This window comes from Triticum aestivum, chromosome 3A (genome assembly GCF_018294505.1).
Source record: "Triticum aestivum cultivar Chinese Spring chromosome 3A, IWGSC CS RefSeq v2.1, whole genome shotgun sequence".
Taxonomy (NCBI): domain Eukaryota; kingdom Viridiplantae; phylum Streptophyta; class Magnoliopsida; order Poales; family Poaceae; genus Triticum; species Triticum aestivum.
In genome coordinates this window covers 57,563,445-57,590,306 of record NC_057800.1, presented here as the reverse complement: position 1 = coordinate 57,590,306, position 26,862 = coordinate 57,563,445, and the positions used below count along the sequence as shown (strand labels likewise).

General features: G+C 45.1%; 1 protein-coding gene and 1 pseudogene across 6 annotated transcripts; one reads left to right on the top strand and one right to left on the bottom strand.

Annotated features, from left to right (window-relative positions):
- LOC123056771 (putative serpin-Z5) overlaps window positions 1–18,599 on the top strand; it is a 28,134-nt pseudogene extending 9,535 nt beyond the window's left edge.
- A 332-nt stretch (window positions 18,600–18,931) lies between these two features.
- On the bottom strand, window positions 18,932–24,981 carry LOC123060247 (protein BREAST CANCER SUSCEPTIBILITY 2 homolog A). 6 transcript variants are annotated; one of them, XM_044482852.1, is made up of 16 exons: window positions 24,656–24,981; window positions 24,493–24,549; window positions 24,177–24,347; window positions 24,010–24,075; window positions 23,574–23,666; window positions 23,014–23,157; window positions 22,807–22,926; window positions 22,553–22,699; window positions 22,328–22,453; window positions 22,116–22,241; window positions 21,887–22,021; window positions 21,643–21,765; window positions 21,395–21,529; window positions 21,145–21,270; window positions 19,532–20,507; window positions 18,932–19,445 (listed from the first exon to the last, which is right to left on the bottom strand). In XM_044482852.1, the coding sequence occupies exons 1-15, from the start codon at window positions 24,822–24,824 to the stop codon at window positions 19,609–19,611; spliced, it is 2,637 nt and encodes an 878-aa protein (XP_044338787.1). In that variant the 5' UTR covers window positions 24,825–24,981; the 3' UTR covers window positions 18,932–19,445; window positions 19,532–19,608. The 6 variants fall into 6 exon arrangements, with proteins under 6 accessions (XP_044338787.1, XP_044338788.1, XP_044338786.1 ...); XM_044482853.1 differs by having other exon boundaries at window positions 21,643–21,771; window positions 22,553–22,690; XM_044482851.1 differs by having other exon boundaries at window positions 21,643–21,771; window positions 24,656–24,980.
- Window positions 24,982–26,862: the final 1,881 nt, after the last annotated feature.

The following is a 26,862-nucleotide window of genomic DNA, read 5'->3' as shown; positions in this document are numbered from 1 at the left end:
GGACCCAAGCCCGAGACTGAGTGCTTTTACTGCAAGGGAAGCGGTCACTGGAAGCGGAACTGCCCTAAGTACTTAGCGGATAAGAAGGCCGGCAAAACAAAAGGTATATGTGATATACATGTAATTGATGTGTACCTTACTAGTGCCCGTAGTGGCTCCTGGGTATTTGATACCGGTGCAGTTGCTCACATTTGTAACTCAAAGCAGGGGCTGCGGAATAAGCGGAAACTGGCAAAGGACGAGGTGACGATGCGCGTCGGGAATGGTTCCAAGGTCAATGTGATCGCCGTCGGCACGCTACCTCTGCATCTCCCTTCGGGATTAGTTTTAAACCTTAATAATTGTTATTTAGTGCCAGCTTTGAGCATGAACATTGTATCAGGATCTCGTTTAATTCGAGATGGCTACTCTTTTAAATCTGAGAATAATGGTTGTTCCATTTTTATGAGAGATATGTTTTATGGTCATGCTCCTATGGTGAATGGTTTATTCTTTATGAATCTCGAACGTGATGCTACACATGTTCATAATGTGAGTACCAAAAGAAGTAAGGTTGATAATGATAGTCCCACATACTTGTGGCACTACCGCCTTGGTCACATAGGTGTTAAACGCATGAAGAAGCTCCATGCTGATGGACTTTTAGAGTCTCTTGATTATGAATCATTTGACACGTGCGAACCATGCCTTATGGGTAAAATGACCAAGACTCCGTTCTCAGGAACAATGGAGCGAGCAACCGACTTATTGGAAATCATACATACCGATGTGTGCGGTCCAATGAGTGTTGAGGCTCGCGGTGGCTATCGTTATGTTCTCACCCTCACTGATGATTTAAGTAGGTATGGGTATATCTACTTAATGAAACACAAGTCTGAAACCTTTGAAAAGTTCAAGGAATTTCAGAGTGAGGTTGAAAATCAACGTGACAGGAAAATCAAGTTTCTGCGATCAGATCGTGGAGGAGAATACTTGAGTCACGAGTTTGGGGCACACTTAAGAAAATGTGGAATAGTTTCACAACTCACGCCGCCTGGAACACCTCAGCGTAATGGTGTGTCCGAACGTCGTAATCGCACTCTGTTAGATATGGTGCGATCTATGATGTCTCTTACCGATTTACCGCTTTCTTTTTGGGGCTATGCTTTAGAGACTGCCGCATTCATTTTAAATAGGGCTCCGTCGAAATCCGTTGAGACGACACCGTATGAATTATGGTTTGGGAAGAAACCTAAGCTGTCGTTTCTAAAAGTTTGGGGATGCGATGCTTATGTCAAGAAACTTCAACCTGAAAAGCTCGAACCCAAATCGGGAAAATGCGTCTTCATAGGGTACCCAAAAGAAACTATTGGGTACACCTTCTACCTCAGATCCGAAGGCAAGATCTTTGTTGCCAAGAATGGGTCCTTTCTGGAGAAAGAGTTTCTCTCGAAAGAAGTAAGTGGGAGGAAAGTAGAGCTTGATGAAGTATTGCCTCTTGAACCGGAAAATGGCGCAACTCAAGAAAATGTTCCTGAGGTGCCAGCACCGACTAGAGAGGAAGTTAATGATAATGATCAAGATACTTCTGATCAAGCTCCTACTGAAATTCGAAGGTCCACAAGGACACGTTCCGCACCAGAGTGGTACGACAACCCTGTCTTGGAAATCATGCTGTTAGACAACGGTGAACCTTCGAACTATGAAGAAGCGATGGCGGGCCCGGATTCCGACAAATGGCTAGAAGCCATGAAATCCGAGATAGGATCCATGTATGAAAACAAAGTATGGACTTTGACTGACTTGCCCGTTGAGAGGCGAGCCATAGAAAATAAATGGATCTTTAAGAAGAAGACAGACACGGATGGTAATGTGACCATCTATAAAGCTCGGCTTGTCGCTAAGGGTTATCGACAAGTTCAAGGGGTTGACTACGATGAGACTTTCTCACCGGTAGCGAAGCTGAAGTCCGTCCGAATCATGTTAGCAATTGCCGCATTCTATGATTACGAAATATGGCAAATGGACGTCAAAACGGCATTCCTTAATGGTTTCCTTAAGGAAGAATTGTATATGATGCAGCCGGAAGGTTTTGTCGATCCTAAGAATGCTGACAAAGTGTGCAAGCTCCAACGCTCGATTTATGGGCTGGTGCAAGCATCTCGGAGTTGGAACATTCGCTTTGATGAGATGATCAAAGCGTTTGGGTTTACACAGACTTATGGAGAAGCCTGCGTTTACAAGAAAGTGAGTGGGAGCTCTATAGCATTTCTCATATTATATGTAGATGACATACTTTTGATGGGAAATGATATAGAACTCTTGGACAGCATCAAGGCCTACTTTAATAAAAGTTTTTCAATGAAGGACCTTGGAGAAGCTGCTTATATATTAGGCATCAAAATCTATAGAGATAGATCGAGACGCCTCATAGGTCTTTCACAAAGCACATACCTTGATAAGATATTGAAGAAGTTCAATATGGATCAATCCAAGAAAGGGTTCTTGTCTGTGTTACAAGGTGTGAAATTGAGCTCAGCTCAATGTCCGACCACGGCAGAAGATATAGAAGAGATGAGCGTCATCCCCTATGCCTCAGCCATAGGTTCTATTATGTATGCCATGCTGTGTACCAGACCTGATGTTAACCTTGCCGTCAGTTTGGTAGGAAGGTACCAAAGTAATCCCGACAAGGAACACTGGACAGCGGTCAAGAATATCCTGAAGTACCTGAAAAGGACTAAGGAAATGTTTCTCGTTTATGGAGGTGACGAAGAGCTCGTCGTAAAGGGTTACGTCGACGCTAGCTTCGACACAGATCTGGATGACTCTAAGTCACAAACCGGATACGTGTATATTTTGAATGGTGGGGCAGTAAGCTGGTGCAGTTGCAAGCAAAGCGTCGTGGCGGGATCTACATGTGAAGCGGAGTACATGGCAGCCTCGGAGGCAGCACATGAAGCAATATGGGTGAAGGAGTTCATCACCGACCTAGGAGTCATACCCAATGCGTCGGGGCCGATCAAGCTCTTCTGTGACAACACTGGAGCTATTGAACTTGCCAAGGAGCCCAGGTTTCACAAGAAGACAAGGCACATCAAGCGTCGCTTCAACTCCATTCGTGAAAATGTTCAAGATGGAGACATAGAGATTTGTAAAGTACATACGGACCTGAATGTAGCAGATCCGTTGACTAAACCTCTCCCTAGAGCAAAACATGATCAACACCAGAATTCCATGGGTGTTCGATTCATCACAATGTAACTAGATTATTGACTCTAGTGCAAGTGGGAGACTGTTGGAAATATGCCCTAGAGGCAATAATAAAAGCATTATTATATTTCCTTGTTCATGGTAATTGTCTTTATTCATGCTATAATTGTGTTATCCGGAAATCGTAATACATGTGTGAATAACAGACATCAACATGTCCCTAGTGAGCCTCTAGTTGACTAGCTCGTTGATCAACAGATAGTCATGGTTTCCTGACTATGGACACTGGATGTCATTGATAACGAGATCACATCATTAGGAGAATGATGTGATGGACAAGACCCAATCCTAAACATAGCACAAGATCGTATAGTTCGTTTGCTAGAGTTTTCCAATGTCAAGTATCTTTTCCTTAGACCATGAGATCGTGTAACTCCCGGATACCGTAGGAGTGCTTTGGGTATGCCAAACGTCACAACGTAACTGGGTGACTATAAAGGTAGACTACGGGTATCTCCGAAAGTGTCTGTTGGGTGACATGGATCAAGACTGGGATTTGTCACTCCGTATGACGGAGAGGTATCACTGGGCCCACTTGGTAATGCATCATCATAATGAGCTCAGAGTGACCAAGTGTCTGGTCACGGGATCATGCATTACGGTACGAGTAAAGTGACTTGCCGGTAACGAGATTGAACGAGGTATTGGGATACCGACGATCGAATCTCGGGCAAGTAACATATCGATAGACAAAGGGAATAGCGTACGGGGTTGATTGAATCCTCGACATCGTGGTTCATCCGATGAGATCATCGTGGAGCATGTGGGAGCCAACATGGGTATCCAGATCCCGCTGTTGGTTATTGACCGAAGAGTCGTCTCGGTCATGTCTGCTTGTTTCCCGAACCCGTAGGGTCTACACACTTAAGGTTCGGTTACGCTAGGGTTGTAGGGATATGTATATGCAGTAACCCGAATGTTGTTCGGAGTCCCGGATGAGATCCCGGACGGCACGAGGAGTTCCGGAATGGTCCGGAGGTAAAGATTTATATATGGGAAGTCCTGTTTCGGGCATCGGGACAAGTTTCGGGGTTATCGGTATTGTACCGGGACCACCGGAGGGGTCCCGGGGGCCCACCGGGTGGGGCCACCCATCCCCGGGGGCCACATGGGCTGTAGGGGGTGCGCCTTGGCCTGCTTGGGCCAAGGGCACCAGCCCCACATAGGCCCATGCGCCTAGGGTTCAAGGGGGCAAGAGTCCTAGGAGGGTAAGGCACCTCCTAGGTGCCTTGGGGGGGAGGGAAACCCCCCTTGGCCGCCGCACCCCCTAGGAGATTGGATCTCCTAGGGCCGGCCACCCCCCCTTGGCACCCCTATATATAGTGGGGGAGAGGAGGGACTTCATACCTTGAGTCCTTGGCCTTTGGTTGCCTCCTTCTCCCTCCCCAACACCTCATCCATCTCCTTATTGCTTAGCGAAGCTCTGCCGGAGTACTGCAGCTCCATCAACACCACGCCGTCGTGCTGCTGCTGGTGCCATCTCCCTCAACCTCTCCTCCCTCCCTTGCTGGATCAAGAAGGAGGAGACGTGGCTGTTCCGTACGTGTGTTGAACGCGGAGGTGCCGTCCGTTCGGTGCTAGGATCTCCGGTGATTCGAATCACGTCGTGTTCGACTACATCATCCCCGTTCTTTGAACGCTTCCGCTCGCGATCTACAAGGTACGTAGATGCATCCAATGACTCATTGCTAGATGAACTCCTAGATGATCTTGGTGAAACGAGTAGGAAATTTTTTGTTTTCTGCAACGTTACCCAACACCTGCACCGACTAAAGAGGAAGTTAATGATAATGATCAAGATACTTCTGATCAAGCTCCTACTGAAATTCGAAGGTCCACGAGGACACGTTCCGCACCAGAGTGGTACGGCAACCCTGTCTTGGAAATCATGTTGTTAGACAATGGTGAACCTTCGAACTATGAAGAAGCGATGGCGGGTCCGGATTCCGACAAATGGCTAGAAGCCATGAAATCCGAGATAGGATCCATGTATGAAAACGAAGTATGGACTTTGACTGACTTGCCCGTAGAACGGCGAGCCATAGAAAATAAATGGATCTTTAAGAAGAAGACAGACGCGGATGGTAATGTGACCATCTATAAAGCTCGGCTTGTCGCTAAGGGTTATCGACAAGTTCAAGGGATTGACTATGATGAGACTTTCTCACCGGTAGCGAAGCTGAAGTCCGTTCGAATCATGTTAGCAATTGCCTCATTTTATGATTATGAAATTTGGCAAATGGACGTCAAAACGGCATTCCTTAATGGTTTCCTTAAGGAAGAATTGTATATGATGCAGCCGGAAGGTTTTGTCGATCCTAAGAATGCTGACAAAGTGTGCAAGCTCCAACGCTCGATTTATGGGCTGGTGCAAGCATCTCGGAGTTGGAACATTCGCTTTGATGAGATGATCAAAGCGTTTGGGTTTACACAGACTTATGGAGAAGCCTGCGTTTACAAGAAAGTGAGTGGGAGCTCTATAGCATTTCTCATATTATATGTAGATGACATACTTTTGATGGGAAATGATATAGAACTCTTGGACAGCATCAAGGCCTACTTTAATAAAAGTTTTTCAATGAAGGACCTTGGAGAAGCTGCTTATATATTAGGCATCAAAATCTATAGAGATAGATCGAGACGCCTCATAGGTCTTTCACAAAGCACATACCTTGATAAGATATTGAAGAAGTTCAATATGGATCAATCCAAGAAAGGGTTCTTGTCTGTGTTACAAGGTGTGAAATTGAGCTCAGCTCAATGTCCGACCACGGCAGAAGATATAGAAGAGATGAGCGTCATCCCCTATGCCTCAGCCATAGGTTCTATTATGTATGCCATGCTGTGTACCAGACCTGATGTTAACCTTGCCGTCAGTTTGGTAGGAAGGTACCAAAGTAATCCCGACAAGGAACACTGGACAGCGGTCAAGAATATCCTGAAGTACCTGAAAAGGACTAAGGAAATGTTTCTCGTTTATGGAGGTGACGAAGAGCTCGTCGTAAAGGGTTACGTCGACGCTAGCTTCGACACAGATCTGGATGACTCTAAGTCACAAACCGGATACGTGTATATTTTGAATGGTGGGGCAGTAAGCTGGTGCAGTTGCAAGCAAAGCGTCGTGGCGGGATCTACATGTGAAGCGGAGTACATGGCAGCCTCGGAGGCAGCACATGAAGCAATATGGGTGAAGGAGTTCATCACCGACCTAGGAGTCATACCCAATGCGTCGGGGCCGATCAAGCTCTTCTGTGACAACACTGGAGCTATTGCACTTGCCAAGGAGCCCAGGTTTCACAAGAAGACAAGGCACATCAAGCGTCGCTTCAACTCCATTCGTGAAAATGTTCAAGATGGAGACATAGAGATTTGTAAAGTACATACGGACCTGAATATAGCAGATCCGTTGACTAAACCTCTCCCTAGAGCAAAACATGATCAACACCCGAATTCCATGGGTGTTCGATTCATCACAATGTAACTAGATTATTGACTCTAGTGCAAGTGGGAGACTGTTGGAAATATGCCCTAGAGGCAATAATAAAAGCATTATTATTATATTTCCTTGTTCATGATAATTGTCTTTATTCATGCTATAATTGTGTTATCCGGAAATCGTAATACATGTGTGAATAACAGACATCAACATGTCCCTAGTGAGCCTCTAGTTGACTAGCTCGTTGATCAATAGATAGTCATGGTTTCCTGACTATGGACACTGGATGTCATTGATAACGAGATCACATCATTAGGAGAATGATGTGATGGACAAGACCCAATCCTAAACATAGCACAAGATCGTATAGTTCGTTTGCTAGAGTTTTCCAATGTCAAGTATCTTTCCTTAGACCATGAGATCGTGTAACTCCCGGATACCGTAGGAGTGCTTTGGGTATGCCAAACGTCACAACGTAACTGGGTGACTATAAAGGTAGACTACGGGTATCTCCGAAAGTGTCTGTTGGGTGACATGGATCAAGACTGGGATTTGTCACTCCGTATGACGAAGAGGTATCACTGGGCCCACTCGGTAATGCATCATCATAATGAGCTCAGAGTGACCAAGTGTCTGGTCACGGGATCATGCATTACGGTACGAGTAAAGTGACTTGCCGGTAACGAGCTTGAACGAGGTATTAGGATACCGACGATCGAATCTCGGGCAAGTAACATATCGATAGACAAAGGGAATAGCGTACGGGGTTGATAGAATCCTCGACATCGTGGTTCATCCGATGAGATCATCGTGGAGCATGTGGGAGCCAACATGGGTATCCAGATCCCGCTGTTGGTTATTGACCGGAGAGTCGTCTCGGTCATGTCTGCTTGTCTCCCGAACCCGTAGGGTCTACACACTTAAGGTTCGGTTACGCTAGGGTTGTAGGGATATGTATATGCAGTAACCCGAATGTTGTTCGGAGTCCCGGATGAGATCCCGGACGTCACGAGGAGTTCCGGAATGGTCCGGAGGTAAAGATTTATATATGGGAAGTCCTGTTTCGGGCATCGGGACAAGTTTCGGAGTTATCGGTATTGTACCGGGACCACCGGAAGGGTCCCGGGGGTCCACCGGGTAGGTCCACCTGTCCCGGGGGGGCCACATGGGCTGTAGGGGGTGCGCCTTGGCCTAATGGGCCAAGGGCACCAGCCCCACATAGGCCCATGCGCCTAGGGTTTAAGGGGGAAAGAGTCCTAGGAGGGGAAGGCACCTCCTAGGTGCCTTGGGGGGGGAGGGAAACCCCCCTTGGCCGCCGCACCCCCTAGGAGATTGGATCTCCTAGGGCCGGCCCACCCCCCTTGGCACCCCTATATATAGTGGGGGAGAGGAGGGACTTCATACCTGAACGCCTTGGCCTTTGGTTGCCTCCTTCTCCCTCCCCAACACCTCCTCCTCCTCCATAGTGCTTAGCGAAGCTCTGCCGGAGTACTGCAGCTCCATCAACACCACGCCGTCGTGCTGCTGCTGGTGCCATCTCCCTCAACCTCTCCTCCCTCCCTTGCTGGATCAAGAAGGAGGAGACGTGGCTGTTCCGTACGTGTGTTGAACGCGGAGGTGCCGTCCGTTCGGCGCTGGTCATCGGTGATTTGGATCACGTCGAGTACGACTACATCATCACCGTTCTTTTGAACGCTTCCGTGCGCGATCTACAAAGGTATGTAGATGCATCCAATCACTCGTTGCTAGATGAACTCCTAGATGATCTTGGTGAAACGAGTAGGAAAATTTTTGTTTTCTGCAACGTTCCCCAACAGTAGCCACATGCAGAGAAGACCACATCAAAAGGGGATCTCAGTTTTTTGCCTTCGAAACTGGCCCTGTTACGACAAATCCACATGGCCCAGCAGATCACAGCTAGGCCAAAAGTATAAAATCTGACACCATCAGGTAAGAAAGTATAGCACCAAGAGAAATATTGCCATATGTTATCAGGGCACAAATCTGTGCCAAACACACAGCCAACCGTTCTCCAAACCACTCTTGCAACTGGACAGGTGAAGAAGAGATGTTGAGACGTTTCCCTTTTCTGACAGAAGGAACATCTGGGGTTCCCCGCCCATTTGCGTCTTTTCATGACATCTCGTGTCAACACCGCATCTTGAAACAATTGCCAAAGGAAAATTTGGATCTTGAGAGGTAGCTTAGCTTTCCAAATCCATCTATAATCACACCCAGCGAGGCGGCTTTCCAGGTGACTATACATGGATTTGGTGGTAAAGTGCTTGCTTTTTCCAAGTTTCCACACAACCTGGTCTGGTTCATCAGATATCACCCAGGAATTTATCATTTTTTTCACCTCATCCCATTGACTTGCAAGCCGAGGATGTAATCGTCTTCTAAAGAGATCTGGGGACCCCTCGCCCCTGGCTTTGGCCACTGTGATCTCTTGGTTGTTACAGATATCATACAGCTCTGGGAACCTGATTCTCAAAGGGCGGTTTCCCTCAATGTTGTCCATCCACAGCCGAGCCAGGTTGCCAGCTTTTGCATTCACCCCCTCCCAGCGAAATAATGTTCCTTAACTTTCATAATAGCTTTCCAGCTCGGAGAGTCGCCAAATTTGCATCGAACCGAGGCAACAGTGTCTCTCTTCAAGTACTTGGCTCGGATAATATCCTGCCAAAGCCCTTGTTGAGTCTCAAGTTTCCACCACCACTTAGTTAGCAGGCTTATATTGTGTCTATATAAGTCCTTCACCCCCAAACCCCCTTTTTTCTTAGACCTACATATCCTGGTCCATTTGACAAGGTGATAACGTTTCCTGCCGTTGGTTTCTTGCCAGAAGAATTTTGTACGATGTCTGTCGAGTTTGTAGGTCACCATCTTAGGGAGTAGGAACATTGCCATGTAGTAGTACACAATACTGGACAGGGAGGAGTTCAGGAGAATGAGTCCCCCCCCCCCCCCGAGGATGCAGCGTTACCAATCCAGGTTTCACAACACTTAAGGAATTTATCATCAACAAAGTTCCAGTCCAGGTTGCGCAAAGTTGAGCTCACAGGGACCCCCAAGTATTTCATTGGGAAGTGACCAGTTTGACAATTAAAGATGTTCGCATAAGTTGCCAGGATGTTGTTGTCTCCACCCACACACAGGACTTCACTCTTAAGGAAGTTAATCTTTAAGCCAGACATAATTTCAAAGATATATAAGAGAAGTTTCAGGTTGACAGCAGCTTGTTCATCATGTTCAAAACAAATAACCGTGTCATCGGCGTATTGCAGAACAGCAACGCCATTTTCAATGAGATCTGGGGCCAACCCAGTTATCATCTTTTCCTTTTGAGCATTGCGAATCATCTTAGACAAGGTTTCCACCACAAGGTTAAACAAAAAAGGGGAGTGAGGGTCGCCCTGACGCACTCCCTTGTGGCTTTGAAAGTAAGGCCCAATCACATTATTCAACTTTATGTTGACTGTGCCATTAGTTAGTATCTTCTTCACCCAACCACACCAGGTTTCACCAAAACCTCTGTTATTATGACACTCAAGGATAAAATCCCAATTAATTTTGTCGTATGCCTTCTCAAAGTCCAACTTCAGGACTACCCCAACTTTCTTCTTATGGTGTGTGTGGTGCAAGATCTCATGGAGAGTGAGGATCCCATCCATGATATTTCTATGTTTGATGAAAGCATTTTGGTGTCTGCTAATAAGTTTATCGGTAAAGATGGCTGCTCTATTGTCCATTACCTTAGTAATTAGCTTATAAGGACATCTAAGCAGGCAAATGGGGCGGTATTGTTGTATTTTCTTTGCACCATTGGTTTTAGGTATCAAGGTGATCACCCCATAGTTTAGACGTTCCACATCCAGGGTGTTATTGTGAAAAGCGCGAAACAAGCGCATAATATCTGTTTTAACAAAGTCCCAACGGTGTTTGTAGAACTCAGCTGGGATGCTATCTGGGCCGGGGGCCCTATTGCTCTCCATGCCAAATAATGCTTTTCTGACCTCCTCCTCCGTGAATTCACTGGTCAGGAGTATATTATCCTCTTCTGTTAGTTTCTCTTCTTCTGACCAGGTATCCGTGGACAGGTGAAAAATGTTTCCCCTGGCCGGGGCGAAAAGATTCTTATAATAAGTTGTGGCATGAGCCAGTAGGTTATCTGTGCCCTCAATCACCGTTTCGCCATCAGTGAAAGAGTGAATATTGTTTTTCCGTTTTCTACCATTGGCCGCACGATGAAAAAAGGTCGTGTTTTGGTCCCCTTTTAGCAACCATCTCTCACTGGATTGTTGGAGCCAGAAGAGCTCCTCATTGGCCATTATATCATCGAGCTTCATCCGCAGGTTTGTTCTATTTTCATAAGTTTCTGGGTCAAGGGGACCCTCTTCTTCTAAGGTCTCGATCTCTTCCAGCTCTTTTTCAGTATATTTTTTTCTTTTCTTCGCATGGCCAAACAAATGGGAGCCCCACCCTTTGAAGTACTTTTTCAACCTTTTGAGCTTGATGTTTAGGATGTCAATGGGATCATCAGAGGCAACTGGTTGTTCCCATAACTTTTTGGCTATGGGATAGAATTCTTCATTTTTAAGCCAACTGAGTTCAAATCTGAACTCACGTTGTCGAGTGGGTTTTGAAACATTTGAGTTAGAAGACAGTAGGAGAGGGTTATGGTCTGACACATCCCGTACCAGCTTCCGGACAGTGACCAGGGGAAAGAGGTCTTCCCATTCAAAACTCATAAGGACTCTATCGAGCTTTTCTAAGGTAGGATGTCTCTGGTGGTTGGACCAGGTATACTTGCCCCCTCCCATATATATCTCACGCAGGTTCAGAGATTGGATGATGGAATTGAATTTATCCATGTAAGGAGACCGATTTAAGTTCTTATTGCCTTTTAGGTGATCTAGATGCAATCAGTTCCTGCTAATGGTATCCTAGAGATGCATAATTAATCCAACAATGGTATCAGTCGCCAATCTTGATTGCAATAGATCCCTTTATTGTTGATCAGTAGATCACTACCATGTTTAGATCAATGTCAAGTTTAGGGTTCATGATCAAGATTGAAAGTTTTAGCCCCTGGTTAGCCCAAATATGCATGCTACTGTCTTGTTGCCCCCTGTACATCATCATGTTGTTTTCTAATTGCTACGGATTAAGTACTGCTATCTTTTGATCAATCAATTTTTTAATTAATCTAAGTTAATTAAGATCTAATGCTCACTTTCATGTCAAGTTGATTAAAATTGACCATGCTTAAGTACTGTTTCCATATGCATTAGCAAAATATAAGGCAGAGGGATACACGCAAGTCTACAATAGCAACCCCTCATGATGAAGAACCCTAGAATTAATCCCCAATTCGTAAGAACCCTAATTCTGCAATTATGACTGTTTTTCCCCCAAATCAAGCACTGATGTACATGAATTGGAGAAGGAATGAGGAGAATCCTCACCTAATGCGCCGCGTAGCCGCCTCTTCCCTTCAGGGCCCGCACTGCGTCCACCGCGGTGCGAGGGCGGAGACGCCGTGACGCCGCCGTCCTCAGGACGACGCGCGGGAAGAACTCGGCAGCCGCCGCTGCTCTAATGGATGTGCCTCTGTGTGGCCGACGCCGCGCAGGTCGCCGTCACTTTTTCATGCCGCGGTGGCCGGCGCCCATCCTCCTCCTTGATGCGCCATGTACACGGACGCTAGCAGCCACGCTCGACGAAGGAGCACCCCGGACGTCGTCCACGGCATGCTGCTTCGGCGAGCGCAGCCGCCGCGCCGCCATGGCCGGCGCGCCTTTCGGGCTGCCGTCGAACGTCGTCGCCCTGCCAGTGAGTGGGAATCGGGAGGAGGGTTAGAAATGGATAGGGTTTGACCCAGCCGCAGGTTTTGCTCGGGTTTGGGGCGATCCGAGCCGTCGGCTCGATCCGACGACTCAGAGCATCGCGCGGCTCCCTGTTGGGCTGGCGGGCGCTAATGGGCCGATTCCGGCTGTGGGCTGCGGCCCAGGTTATGTCAGTCCAGCGAAAACACAGAAAAAAACTTCTTCTGGGCTGGGCCGTTTTACGTGTAGCTGTGGGGTCTTTCGAGCTAAAATGACTGTCGCGATTTTCTGTTTTTACAGTGCGTTTAAGTTAATAGTTATTATGTTTTTGCACCGTTAAAAATAGAAAATGCCTAAAACTAAAATGAACACATTATTATTCTGGGTAAAATTGAACCAACGAGATATTTTATTCAGGATTTATTATGTGTTTTTGCATGATGAATTTTTAGACATCAAAAATAATGATATTTTCTTTTATGTTGATGTTTAAATTCAGAATGAAATGACTCTAATTTTAATTCGGACCAACGTTGTTTTATTATTATGAGTCATCCTCTATGATATTTTAATTCCATGTTTTTTCTGCCCAACGGTGTTTTGACATGGAGTTGAAATTAAATACTTGGCATGTTTGTTTATTTACCAACGTAAATTTATAATCATGCAAGTTTACTTATGAATTTTTATGATGATTTCAGCTTCCGCTCCATTTCGGTCCAACACGATCGAACCACTTACGAGGAGTAACTTCCCTCGTTGGAAGTCCTAAGCCGAATTATGTTTGGGTTGTAATGAATTTGACTATGCCTTGAGGGAAGAAAAACCTGTGGCACCTGTTGCACATGCTACAGGGTATGCAGAACTCAAGAAGAATTATGATGTTAAGATGGAAAAGTGGAACAAGTCCAACCATATTGCACTTCTCATCATGAAAGCGACAATATCGCTGGACATTTCTGAAGCACTCCCTAAGAAAGACACTGCTAAAGAATTCCTCACTGAAATGGAGGAGCAATTTAAAGGCTCCGACAAAGTGTATGCTCATGAGCTTTTTGCTAAACTTCTTCAGAAATACACTATTGACGGAAACGTTAGGCAACACATATTGAGGGTGGTAAATGCTTACACCAAACTTAAGGCTTTGGAGTGTTCTTTAAGTGAAGCCCTTCTTGTCATAATTATTCTTGAGTCTCTTCCAGAAGAGTTTGAACAATTTAAGGTCAACTATAACTCTCTAAAGGAAAAATGACCACTCTCTGAGATGACCGCAAGGATCGTCCAAGAGGAAGAGTGGATCATGAGGCAGAAGAAAGACCATGTTTTTCATGTTGGCTCTAACAAGAGAAAGCATGACGGGCAAGGTTTTCCCAAGCCTCAGAAAAAGCAAGTCAAGAAAGAAGGCGCTAAGCCATTCAACCCTAAGGCATTCAAGGGTAAAGAAGCCGGCAGTTCTTCTTCTGCTCCTAGCAGCTCCACTGCTGGAGAAAATGCTTGTAACTTCTGCAAAGAGGAGGGACACTATCAAAGGGACTGCCCAGGCTTTCTAAAATGGATGAACAAAAGAGGGATTCGATACGATCCAAACTATAAGAGGAGGAACAAGAAAGCTTAAGGTTGCGAACGGAGTTGAGGCCGATGTTGAAGCTGTGGGATCTTTCACGTTGGAGCTACACACTGGCCACACTCTTAGATTGAATAATGTTATTTATGTGCCTACCTTAAGTAGGAATTTGATTTCAGTTTCTCGTTTAGATGATGATATGTATGAGTGCCATTTTGGCAAGAAACAATTTGTGCTTTGATCAAATGTAATAAGAATGTAGGCATCGGTGTTAGACGAGGCCAACTATACATGTTATCTCTTAATAATGATTCAGTTATGCATGTGAGTGATGAAATTAATGTTGAGAAGAAATGGAAAGGAGTTAGTAATTCTTCGAAATTGTGGCATTGTCGTTTGGGCCACATTTCGAGGGGGAGAATGGAATGCTTAGTTAAAAATGAAATACTCCTCCCATTAGACTTCTCAGATGCAGACAAATGTGTCGACTGCACTAAAGGAAAATTTGCAAAAACAATTAAGAAAGGAGCAGAAGAGCCACAGGGGTTTTAGAATTAATTCACACCGACATATGTGGACCCCTTAATGTTAAGTCTGTAGATGGTTTTGATTCATTCATTACATTCACAGACGACTTTTCCCGCTATGGATATATTTATCCCATACGTGACCGATCGGAAGCTTTGGAGAAATTCAAAGTCTATAAAGCGGAGGTTGAAAATCAACTGAACGCGAAAATCAAAGTTGTATGGTCTGATCGCGGGGGAGAGTATTATGGTAGGCATGCTCCTTATGGGCAGATTCCTGGACCTTTTGCCAAGTTCTTATCTGAAAATGGAATCATTGCTCAATACTCAATGCCTGGTGAACCACAACAAAATGGTGTGGCCGAGCGTCGCAACCGCACCCTTATGGATATGGTGCGAAGCATGCTTAATCACTCTAGTTTACCAGTAAGCCTTTGGATAGAGGCATTAAAGACAGCTGCACACATACTAAATCTTGCTCCAACTAAGTCAGCACCGAACACACCTTACGAGATGTGGGTGGGAAAGAAACCGAGCTTGAATTACTTACGAGTGTGGGGTTGCCCTGCTGAAGCTAAAGGTTTCAATCCACAACTTAAGAAATTGGATCCAAAAACAGTTAGTTGTTTCTTCGTTGGATACCCTCATAGGGGAAAGGGATATCGTTTTTATTGTCCAAATCATACCACCAAGTTTGTGGAGACTAGACAAGCGGTATTTTTTGAGGATAATAAGGTCACTAAGTTAAGGGAGATCGATCTTGAGGAGAAGCGGGTTTGTGCGCCATCCCCGATTATCCAAGAGATTGTTTTTCCAATACGAAGAAATGTGACAACTGATGATCCTGAATCTCATGGTTCAGTTTCTCAGTCAAATGGTGATCCGGAGACTAATAATGAAAATCCAGACACAAATGAGGACCACTAGGAAAATAATGATTCACAAAATGATGATGTACCACCACCACCTCCTCCTGTGGGTAGACCACGGCGTGAGAGGAAGAAAGCCATATCAGACGACTATATCACCTTCATGATTGAGGATATGAATGATCTGGGAAAGGTGGAGGATCCAACCTCTTATAAGGAGGCCATTAAAAGCGAAAATTCGTCCAAATGGTTGGTTGCCATGGAAGACGAGTTGAAATCTATGGGCTCAAACGACGTATGGGACTTAGTAGAAGTTCCCGATGAAGCTAAGAAAGTAGGTTGCAAGTGGGTCTACAAAACCAAGTATGATTCCAAAGGGAATGTCGAACGGTTCAAGGCAAGGCTAGTGGCAAAAGGGTATACACAGAGAGAAGGCATTGATTATAAGCAAACCTTCTCTCCTGTGTCAACCAAGGATTCTTTCAGAATCATAATGTCATTAGTAGCTCATTACGACCTAGAACTACACCAAATGGATGTTAAACGGCATTTCTAAATGGTGACTTAAAAGAAAACGTTTACATGGCTCAGCCAGAAGACTTTGTTGTGGAAGGGAAGGAACATTTGGCATGTCGTCTAAAGAAATCGATTTATGGCTTGAAGCAAGCTTCAAGAGAGTGGTACCTCAAGTTTGATACAATTATCAAAACTTTTGGTTTCATCGAAAATGTTGTGGACAACTGCATATACGTTAAGTTTAAAGGCAGTAGGTTCACATTTTTAGTCATATACGTTGATGACATATTGTTGGCATGTAGTGATAAGGATATGCTGCATGAGACCAAGAATTTTCTATCATCCAGTTTTGATATGAAAGATCTTGGTGAAGCCTCGTATGTCCTCGGCATCGAGATTCATCGAGATAGGTCCAGAGGAACGTTAGGACTATCTCAAAAGGCATACTTTGAGAGAGTACTGAAAAAATTCAATATGCATAAGTGCTCACCCTCACCTGCTCCTATAGTTAAGGGCGATAAGTTTGGGACATTTAAATGTCCGAGGAACCAATGTGAAACTGATCAGATGAAGTCGGTTCCTTATGCTTCAGCTGTCGGAAGCATCATGTATGCTCAAGTGTGTACACGCCCAGATTTATGTTTTGTAACCGGGATGCTTGGCAGATACCAATCAAATCCAGGACCGGACCACTGGAAGGCCGCAAAGAAAGTCTTGCGTTATATGCAAGGAACTAAGGATTTCATGCTTACATATAAAAGAACCGATAACAAAGAACTGATAACCTAGAAATTGCTGGTTATTCAGACTCTGATTTTGCCGGTTGTGTGGATAGTAAGAGATCCACGTCAGGTTATATATTCACACTCGCGGGAGGAGCTATATCGTGGAAAAGCTCCAAACAAACCTTAACTGCTGGATCTACGATGCAAGCAGAATTTGTAGTATGTTATGAGGCCACCGGGCAGGCTGTATGGTTAAAGAATTTTATTTCCGGACTTAAAGTGGTTGACAGCATATCTAAACCAATTTTATTATACTGCGATAATGAACCTGCAATTTTCTATACGAGTAACAACAGGTCAAGTGATGCTGCCAGACACATTGACATAAAGTATCGTGTTGTGAAAGATAGAATCCAGGATCAAACAGTTGATGTTAAACACATAAGAACGAAGCATATGCTTGCGGATCCGCTAACAAAAGGCTTACCGGCTTACCACTCAGTATTTTTCGTGAGCATGTTGCCGGCATGGGACTACTGGAAGCCTTATAATTCTGGAATAAGAGGACCATTAAAATGAACCACTCCCCAATTAGCAAAATGTTTTTCCATTTCGAAATAGGCGGGTGTGCTATAAATGTTGAGGTTCCATGGCGTTTCGAGCGGTAATAACACCTCACTTTGGTACATCATTCCTATGTAGAATGGGCGAATAAAGTTAAGCCTACCGATCAAGGAGGAGAATGTTGGTTTTGATCTGACGGCTTAAACAGGCCCGTTAGATCTATTAGTCTAACAGAAGAAAAAAAAGGATGAAGGGATAACGATAAGTGAAGGGGTCCACGTACCAACGTACGTGAGCCTCGATCAGAACTAACGCGCCCTGATCGGGGGAGCCCAAAAACCAACTCAGGTTTTGGGTCTCCTGTCGCCAGCGCCATATTAAAAGGATACGGGAAGAGCTGACCACCTGCGAGATCACAATTCACGTAAGGTTTACTCTCCTCCCGATATTCTCTCACCCCATCCGATCAGGGGGAGTGCTGCAGCGACGGGAAGACCTAAGCCTGCCGCCGCCGCTGTCCCCGGGCAGTGTCGATGTCGTCCTGAGGGCATCAGGACGTTGAGGAGGACTGCTACCTCGACTACATCACGCCTGCATCGAGCAGGCGATCATGTCCACTGCGGTGACATGTAAAGATTCCCTAAACCTTCTCTGTTCATGCCTTTTAGGTGATCTAGATGCAATCAGTTCCTGCTAATGGTATCCTAGAGATGCATAATTAATCCAACAGGAAGGACGCAAGCGGCCTTCACCCTTCTCAATGTGCATCTTCCTCCCGGACGCCCGTGACGGGCTCCATGCCCTCGTCGAGATGATGGCGTCGAGCCCAGGCTTCATCGGCTCACACCTTCCGACGAGCCTTGTCCCGGTCAGGAAGTTCAGGCTGCCTAGATTCAAGCTGGCCTTCTCAAAAGACATGTCTGGCATTCTCCGGGAGTTGGGACTCGTGGTGGCGTTCGACGAAAAGAAAGCGGACATGTCCGACATGGTGGAGGACGACGGGATCATCCACAAGGCGGTCATCGAGGTGAATGAGGACGGTACCGAGGCTGCAGCCGTCACCGCGTCTATGATGGTTGGCAAAAGCGCGCCCAAGCATCCGCGACCGGTTCCCGTGGATTTTGTTGCTGACCATCCTTTTGCCTTCTTTGTGATTGAGAAGTCGGGCACCATCGTCTTTGCAGGGAACGTCCTTGAACCCTCGCCATCGACGGTGCGTATGGGGCAAGCCCAGTCGCCTGCCACAAAAGAAGACGTCAACAAAAGCATGCTGTCATATCTTCGTCACTACCTCTGTACCTTTTGTTCGGCTAGCTAGCTTGCAGGGACTTGAAGAATGCATTAGATTAGAAGATCGTGTTTCGTGTACTTGCTGTCAGTGTGGAGACTGGTAAAAAAACATGCAGCAATTGTAGCCTAGGTTAATGAACTAAAATCTTATAATGAACCCAAGAAAATTGGTGTGATCTATAAACAATTCAATTCTAATCAAAAGTTTCCTGCAAATCAAATGCGGAAACAATTCACATGTATGAACTAAATATTTCTGCTATAGGAGATCAGCAATGTCAAACATGCTAGCGAAGGAGGCATGCGCCTAGCTGAAAGCAGAAGGTTGAAGAGAAAGGGCTCTGATTACCATGTAAAACTAGGTGGAAGTGTATGCTATCAGCAAGGATGCATGCACGTTATAAAAAGGTTCAAGGCCAGGAGATTACAGAAGTTACGAACCAGTCGTTATGGGCTTTGATCTCGACGTTTACTACAGCCTGTACAGAGGAGATCAAGCCTAACTTAACCGGATCAGGATACGAACTCACGCTCATGCTATAACACCCTATACAATACATATTTCAACAACTACCAGTGAGCATCCAGTGAGGACAGTAAACTCTGCAGAACTTCCAACATTTTCTTACATTGCTTCCAGAAACAGCAGCACCCATTATTCCATGGTAAGCTTCCTTAAGAGAGATAACCTTCTCTATTTCCAGAAAGGGCGTAACGGTTAAAAAGCAGTCATCGCCGGCAGTTGGGCAAGAAAAGCTTACTGCTAGAAGACAATCATCTTCCTTTTAGATCCGTCTGAAAAAAAAGATCCACTGCCTTGCTGCTGCATAAATAAACGTCGCCAGCATGCAAAACACATGCAGTGTCAAACTCACTGCAGCAAAGATACACATTAGGAGATTCATTCACTAATACATAAAACATAAAATATGACACCTGCAGTATAGGCGATGAACCTACCATTGACAGCAAGGGCATAGCAAAAGCATGGCATCAAGGAGTTTACAGCCTGCTAACAGGGATGCAAATCAAAGGATTTATCTGGAAGAGCGGGGGCGTTTAAAGGAAGATGCAGTGTTTCTTCCCTCAATTCTTCTCTTCTCATTAACAGCATGGTCAATATTTCCAGAATGTGTGCCCATGAAGTTACTAATGTCAACCAACGCTCCAGCTGGCATATGGAGTCGCTGGGTCTTATCTTTAGTGTCATTTGCATTGTCAGTTTCAGATAAACACATGGAAGAGGGCTTCGGGATCTTTGGAATTTCACTGATTGAACGACTCCCAACATGAAACATATTGGGTTGTTTGTTAGTCGCCGGGATAACAGGTACAGCATTTTCAAAGGATCCAGTGTGCTTCCTATCAGACATTGCCTGGTGGGAAAATGTTGTAAGTTCGGTTTTTCCATTGACCCTACTTATTTTTGATAAATCAGGTCCACCTTTTGGGGCGACGGTTGAATTTGGCATCTCAACATTACATGCAGATGCCAAAGAGCAGCCTACTAAATTATTTGTTGAAACCACGTGATCTGATTCACCCAGAAGGCTTCTCGCACGTTGAAGTGCATCACTAGAAATAGCCATTGATCTGCCTCCCGCGGTACTGAATCTGATAGAATGTTCACCAGAATCAGAAACTGTGTTATTAGAAAGTTCAAATGGCCGGTGTGGTTCCTTACGCACTTGGTTTTCTGTTGGACCAGATGCAAGCCTCTGTTCTGGATTTTTCCGTTCAAATTTTATTTTCGTGCCAAGCTTATCGCCCACATGTCCAAAAAATTGTGTTGAAAGGGTATTCTCCTCCAAGCCCAACAAAGTAGCAGCTCGAGATACACCAGCTGAAGATATATTAACTGTTCTTGCACAGCTTGTCTTGAGAGGTGAAGCAAAGACAGGAATATTTTTGTCCATGTTAAGGAGATTATGATTATCTGAAACAATAACGCAAGATCAGATCTCTTTAAATGGCAAATGTGTACAAATTAAAATGCAGTAATATTATGCAATAAAGAAGTGCATGTTGCCACATCAACATGCCACTCCAATGCCTGACTTGATCACTAGACAGCTCACCGTGATCATACATTGTATATTAGTATGCTTGAAATTTGGTACTATTGAAAACATACATTTGTTTATTATATGATTGAAGAATAATACATTCTAGACAGTATAGGCTAAACAGCTGCCTCGAAAGTCAAAGGCAATAAGTGTACCATTCTAAATGAAAGCTGCGACATAATCAGGTTACACATTGGTGGTTCACTGCTAGGCTTTACTTCTGTTAACTTGGTCTAATGTTTACTGAAAAGCATTGCAGAACCATGGGATTAGCACACCAGTATACCAATGAACAGCTGCGTCAAAAGTCTAACAGAGGTATAACAGACTGTGATGGTTAGCTAACCTATGGGCCGCGCGGTATTGTACAAATGAACTACGGGACTAGTTTGAGAATAGACACTTCAACTATACATGCATGCTGAACTTTTATACCATCTTCTATTGAAATAAAGTAGCAGTGGCTGCATCAGTGAAAGTCTCAGAAAGTTTGATCAGCTGTTATACCTCTGTTTATTTTGACCTCTTCCTCCAGAACAGCCTTTGCTTTCTGCACTGAGCTTTCACTAATCAAGACTGACTTTCCAGATCCGGTTCGAAACATTGGCAGTTGACTTCCAGAGTCTTTGTATCCTTTCAAAATAATATTGCATATGTCAAAGGAATGGGAAAAGGAGTCTCAAGTTACTTTCGAGATCCAGATGTAAAAAGTCTGTAAAATGCCTCCACTATATAACTGAATGATTCCAAAAACTACCTTTCTCCGTGAAGTTTCGTTGCTCCAAAAGCATACTGGCCTTACGACTTGAACTTCTGTTTTGGGGTACAAACGTTTGTATCCCAGCTTGGAACGCTGGCACTTCAACAAAGGCTTCTCTGTTGTAATTGTTTACTGGTTTGCACATACAAAGCAATTGTTAACTCAGTGCAGACTTTAAAAGTTTATTTCTACCTACTTTTTAGACCCATGTGCAGGAACTCTTATAATTCGGAAAATGAAAGTACCACTTTTGACTGCTTCTTCAGCTTCTAAGATACACAATTCAGTTCTACAGCCATCACTTGCTAAGTTAGACCTTCCTAATCCAGTTTTGAACATGGGAGTATCATGGCCACCATCTAAATGAGCTTCATCTTACAGACAAAAAATTTGACTGTCAGTAAATATAAATGCACATTTATCACAAATTTAGTGACAAGAGAGCACACTTGTTATGAAACCATGTCATGTGTTTAGAGAGCAATTTACCTTCCAATTCCTTTGTAATATTCCTTGGCTCCAGAACTGCAGTTGCCCTCTTAAATGAGCTCTTACTTATAGCAATTGACCTCCCTGACCCAGTTTGAAACAACGGCAAGTGGTTGCCATCCTCGTGATTTTTCTCTATTCGAGTGACCGAAAAAGATTATTTGATATATGAGGAACACCCCAGATGTGTCAGTAACACAGACATAGTCAACTTGAGAAAGTCAAGTACCTTGCACTGCACTATCTCCATTCGGTGTAACACTTCTATCAGTCATGATCAAACTGCTACTCATCAAAACAGACCTTGGCGTTTCACTTTGAAGAGTTGTGGCGCAAAAACTGCTATCTCCATGTCCTGAATCTCAAAGAATACAAAGAAAAAATGCTGATCTTCTGCATTAACATTACACAAATAAATAACAAGGCCATATGTCTATGTACCAGTTGTTTTAATTTTTTCTTCCTCCAATACTGCCCTTGCCTTCTGAACTGAGTTCCAGCTCACAGCAACAGGCTTCCCTAATCCTGTTTGGAACATTGGGAACTGGCAACCAGTATCCCAATGTCCTACACAAAGAAGTACCACTTTAGAAATAATGTGTGTGGATAAATCAAAAGACAGATAGTCCAAGCTTTTTTTAAAAGGCCCAGGTACTCCAATCTTACCACTCTTTTCCGCATCTCCCTCATTCACCGCATCTATAGATCGCTCAATGGATCTTTCGCTGATCATGACTGGTCTTCTTGAACCAGTTTGGTCAGGCCTACCAAAACTCTCTGTATGGTCAGGCCTACCAAAACTCTCTGTATTTTCTAATAAGAGAGGAATGCCATCAGTACACCAAGAAAGGCATGCATTTCACCATAAGCAGGCAAGATCATTAGCTCCGAATTCAAATAGCAGAATAAGCAAAGCTCACCCTTGCTTGTATTATTATCCTTCAACACAGACTTAGCTTTCTGAACAGATGCTGAACTGACTGATACAACTCTTCCTGAACCAGTTTGGAACAATGGAAACTGTTCCATGCCGTCCACACCTGCTGACAGAGGGGTCGGTTATTCAAAAATTTAAGGCATGCTTGGAATCTATATCTTTAAGAAAATATCCAAAACTTTTATCATACTCTCATCATAATGACCTTGTTCTACAGCTGTTTGTCCCTCCAAAACAGCTCTTGCCTTGTCAATAAGGGTCCGGTTCACAGGAACCGCCCTACCCATTCCAGTACGGAACATTGGTTGTGCGGCACCAGCAGCACTATCAACATCTATTGTGCAACAAACGTTACAGCTTTCCAAAAAAAACTGCTAAGAAAAACTGGAAAATATACCAGAAGTTCTCACAAACAAAAAAAATATACAGCCATCAATTTGATGGACCCTAATTAGTATAAATAAAACTATTTTAAGTCACTGTATAGTACTATGGAGTAGAATGGCTCAACAAGCTAAGCACGTCTAAATATATCTTCATTTGTAAGTATAACAAATTGTCAGGCAGCTGCGGAAAATCTTGCTAGTTTAATAAATATTATATTATTAATTATGGCATAATTTCTAACAGTACACTGAGTGAACAAATCCTAGATTACTCCGAGCCATATACATGTCAACATGAACAAAGTGATAACAAAGCACTTCCAGCATTTACATAGAAAAACTAAACAGGTGTTAAACTTCCTACCTTCTAAAATAGCTCTTGCCTTTTGGATTGAGTTCCTGCCCGGCAAGACCGCTTTTCCTGACCCAGTTTGGAACAATGGGGGCATGGTTCCACCTAAATTTCATAAGATGGAAAACTGATAGTAATGCATAACCTCAAGAGAAAAGAAAAAAAAATCATACAGCTATCAAAACTAGGCACTTTGTTGCTATTATTGCAACATTCAATCTTGTCTCTAAGGACAGGACAGACCCAGTGCATAGAAGCTCCCACACAAGGTGGGGTCTGGGGAGGGATTATAGGAACCTAGTCTTACCCCTGCAAAGTGCAATGCAGAGAGGCTGGTTCGAACCCAGGACCTCTTGGCACAAGTGGGGAGGACTTCACCACTGCGCCAGGCCTGCCCTCTAACATTCAATCTTGTCTCTACAGAGAAAAAGGTGAAAGCAAGTCTTACCTCTAAATGGGGCGCCCATTTCTCTCAATCCGCCCTCTACATCAGGTACATCGCCAAATGATTGCTCTGAAACGCAAAATCTGGTCAGCCCAGCACAAAACATGCAGAAACGGACAATGGAACAATTTGACCAAAGCAAACCAGAAGTTGGACACATAAGCTCTTACTTCTCTTAATACCAGCCTTCTCCACATCCTCCCCGACCAACGCCCTGGCCTTCCTTATAGCCCTCTCGCTGAGGGACACTGGTCTCCCCGATCCAGTGCAGAACAGCTTGCCTTTTCCTGCATCCCCGGTTGCTCCGGCCATCCCATCACCTTCGAGCAGCTTGTTCCGCGCTGCAGATTCCATCAGTAACAACCGGCCAATCACCAGTTAAATACAAGCATTTGTGTTCAAACGCCGAGACGGTATACACATGAGAGCACACACGTGCTCACACTGACAGGACCAAGTAGAAGAGGTGAAGGGAGGGGGCCTTACCTTGGACGAGGAGGTCGGCCATGGACTCGACGCGGCATCCGTCAGCAGCGCCCCGGCCTAGGGTTTCGGATCGAAGAGAGGGGAGGCAGGAGAGGGGACAGCCACGTCAGTATCCAGCGCCATTTCTGCGACGGAATCCAATGAGATAACGATGGGGCCGTACCTTTGACCTGCGCGTCCTCAAATGAAGCGGCGGCTGTCCCCGCGGCGCGCCCCGGCGGAGGAAGAGGCGGGGCCGCGGCGGGCGGCGGCGGCGGCGCGTCGGGGTCGGGGGCGGGGATCCAGAGTTGGCTGCCGTCGGGCCGGCCCCAGACCTGCCACCTTCTCGCCATCGCGGCGGGGGTCGCGCCTGGAATCTCGGCGGGGATCTCTCGCTCGCCGGCGCCGCGACGGGTCCGAGAGAGGGGGAGGAGATTGGGGACGAAACACTTTTCGAAACGGAGACGTGGCGACGGAAAAGGGTGACGGGGAATGGCCAGGCGGCGCGCAGCGTGCTCGCTCCCGCTCTTTTTTTTCGTCTCGCCCTCCTATTTGCGCCCGTGACGAGGTGTGTTTGGCTCATGAACAAAGTGAAATGGCATGGTATGGTTCCGTTTCATTAGAATTGTCGGTTTCGTTTCAAAAAAATGGCATGGTTACATTCTAGCTTTGGGTTGGAAAGATAAAATGGAATGGAATTGTTCATCTCGCATTTTTATGTAGAAAATTGTTTTTTCACCCAACACAAACACAAACACAATCGTTGTTGCCGTTCTTACTTGTTGCCGGATGTGGAAAGGCGTTTGAGGGTTGTCCAAATCGAGGGCCGGAGTGGCCGAATTGAGATGGCTCGGCGCACGGGAAGGTGGGAGGTGCCCGGGTCATCGCAGCGGCGATATCCTGCACGGGCGAAGCGAGCATAGGTAGCCGGGGCTGGAGGTGACGGCCAGGGCGGCCACATCTGCACCGACGGGAACAACGAGCTCCTTCGGTGACGACGCCAGACATCGGAGTGAGGGAGAGAGGAAGAGATGAGGGGAGGATGGTGGCAGAGCTCCTCCGGTGACCGTAAATCTCTACTCCGATAGGGATCGGGAGGTGAGGGAGCGGCGGCAACGCGTATATGGGAGAGGGAGAGACGATATAAGGGGAACTATCGAGGGAAAGGGGTGAAAGCCCCCAACTAGAGGTCGTTCCGTGCGATTCCTCCGCTTTGGAGGAACATGTGTGTTCAACGTATCAAGGGTATATTCGGTTCGAGGACGCGAATTAATTCTAGTCCCCAATCCAACCAAACACGAGGAGGCCTGTGGCACAGACCAAACACGCCCCATATATCTAACTTATAGCGATGAGTGCTCCTTTCATCCCCAAATGCTATATCTCGTTTATAGCGAGTATAGCATTCGTCTCGCGTGAAGGCTCCTGCATATATGGCCGATCTATTAACTTTGGTGCTTATTCGTCGGCTTTGTTCGCTCGCTCACTTCCACGTAGTTTTGTTCTTTTTTTTCTTTTTTTCCTTTTTTTTTCTTTTTTCTTTTGATTTTCTTTTGTTTCTTCCTTGATTTTTTGCTTTTCTTTTCTCCTTCTTTTCTTCATTTCTTTCACAATTTTATTCGTTCCTTTCATGGCTTTACTATTTTTTTTCTTTTTTTGTTTCTTTTGCGATTTTCAAATGGTTTTTTTGCGTTGGTTTCTTTGTTTTTGTTCAACACATGTTAGTTGTGTTTTTTCGTATAAATTCAACATTTTTAGTATACATCAGAATTGTTTTATATGTACATGTTGGCGCTCCATTTTCCTATTGAGGACGAATCTCAACCTATACTCGAGAGATAGCTCTCCATACACTGATAAGGGATGTACGAATTCTCGAGAAAAGAGGAGATGTGGTGCCCTCCCCCCTCCACCCCGGACCACCCGGATTCTACGAGTGAGTAGAAAGTTAGATCTACATGGACCTCACTTAAATCGTTGAAAAATTGGTTTTCAAGGTCTCATTGCTTCGGTGAATCACATGAATCGTTCAAAAAATGCGTTTTCTTCTTTTTTTTCCTTTCACGGGAGTCACGGTTTTGCTTCCGCGAGAGGCACGGTTTTGCTTTTGCGAGAGTCACAGTCGTGCCTCTCGGAAAACGGGAAAAAAATGTGTTTTCTGTTTTTTTTTTCTTTCGTGAGATGCACGGTTTTGTTTCGCGAGAAGCACGGTTTTGCTTTCGCGAGAGTCACGACAGTGTCTCTCAGAAACGAAAAAAACGTGTTTTCTATTTTTTTTCCTTTCATGAAAGTCACGGCCGTGCCTCCTCGGAAACGAAAAAAACGTGTTTTCTCTTTTTTTTTCCGCGAGAGTTACGATTTTGCTTTCGCGAGAGGCATGGTTGTGATTTT

Coding starts and splice junctions, on each gene's coding strand:
- LOC123060247 (XM_044482851.1), bottom strand. CDS start 24,824: ATGGCGAGAAGGTGGCAGGTCTGGGGCCGGCCCGACGGCAGCCAACTC. Junction 23,667..24,009: donor AATGGGCGCCCCATTTAGAG/GTAAGACTTGCT, acceptor TATGAAATTTAG/GTGGAACCATGCCCCCATTG. Junction 22,927..23,013: donor ACAAGGTCATTATGATGAGA/GTATGATAAAAG, acceptor CTCTGTCAGCAG/GTGTGGACGGCATGGAACAG.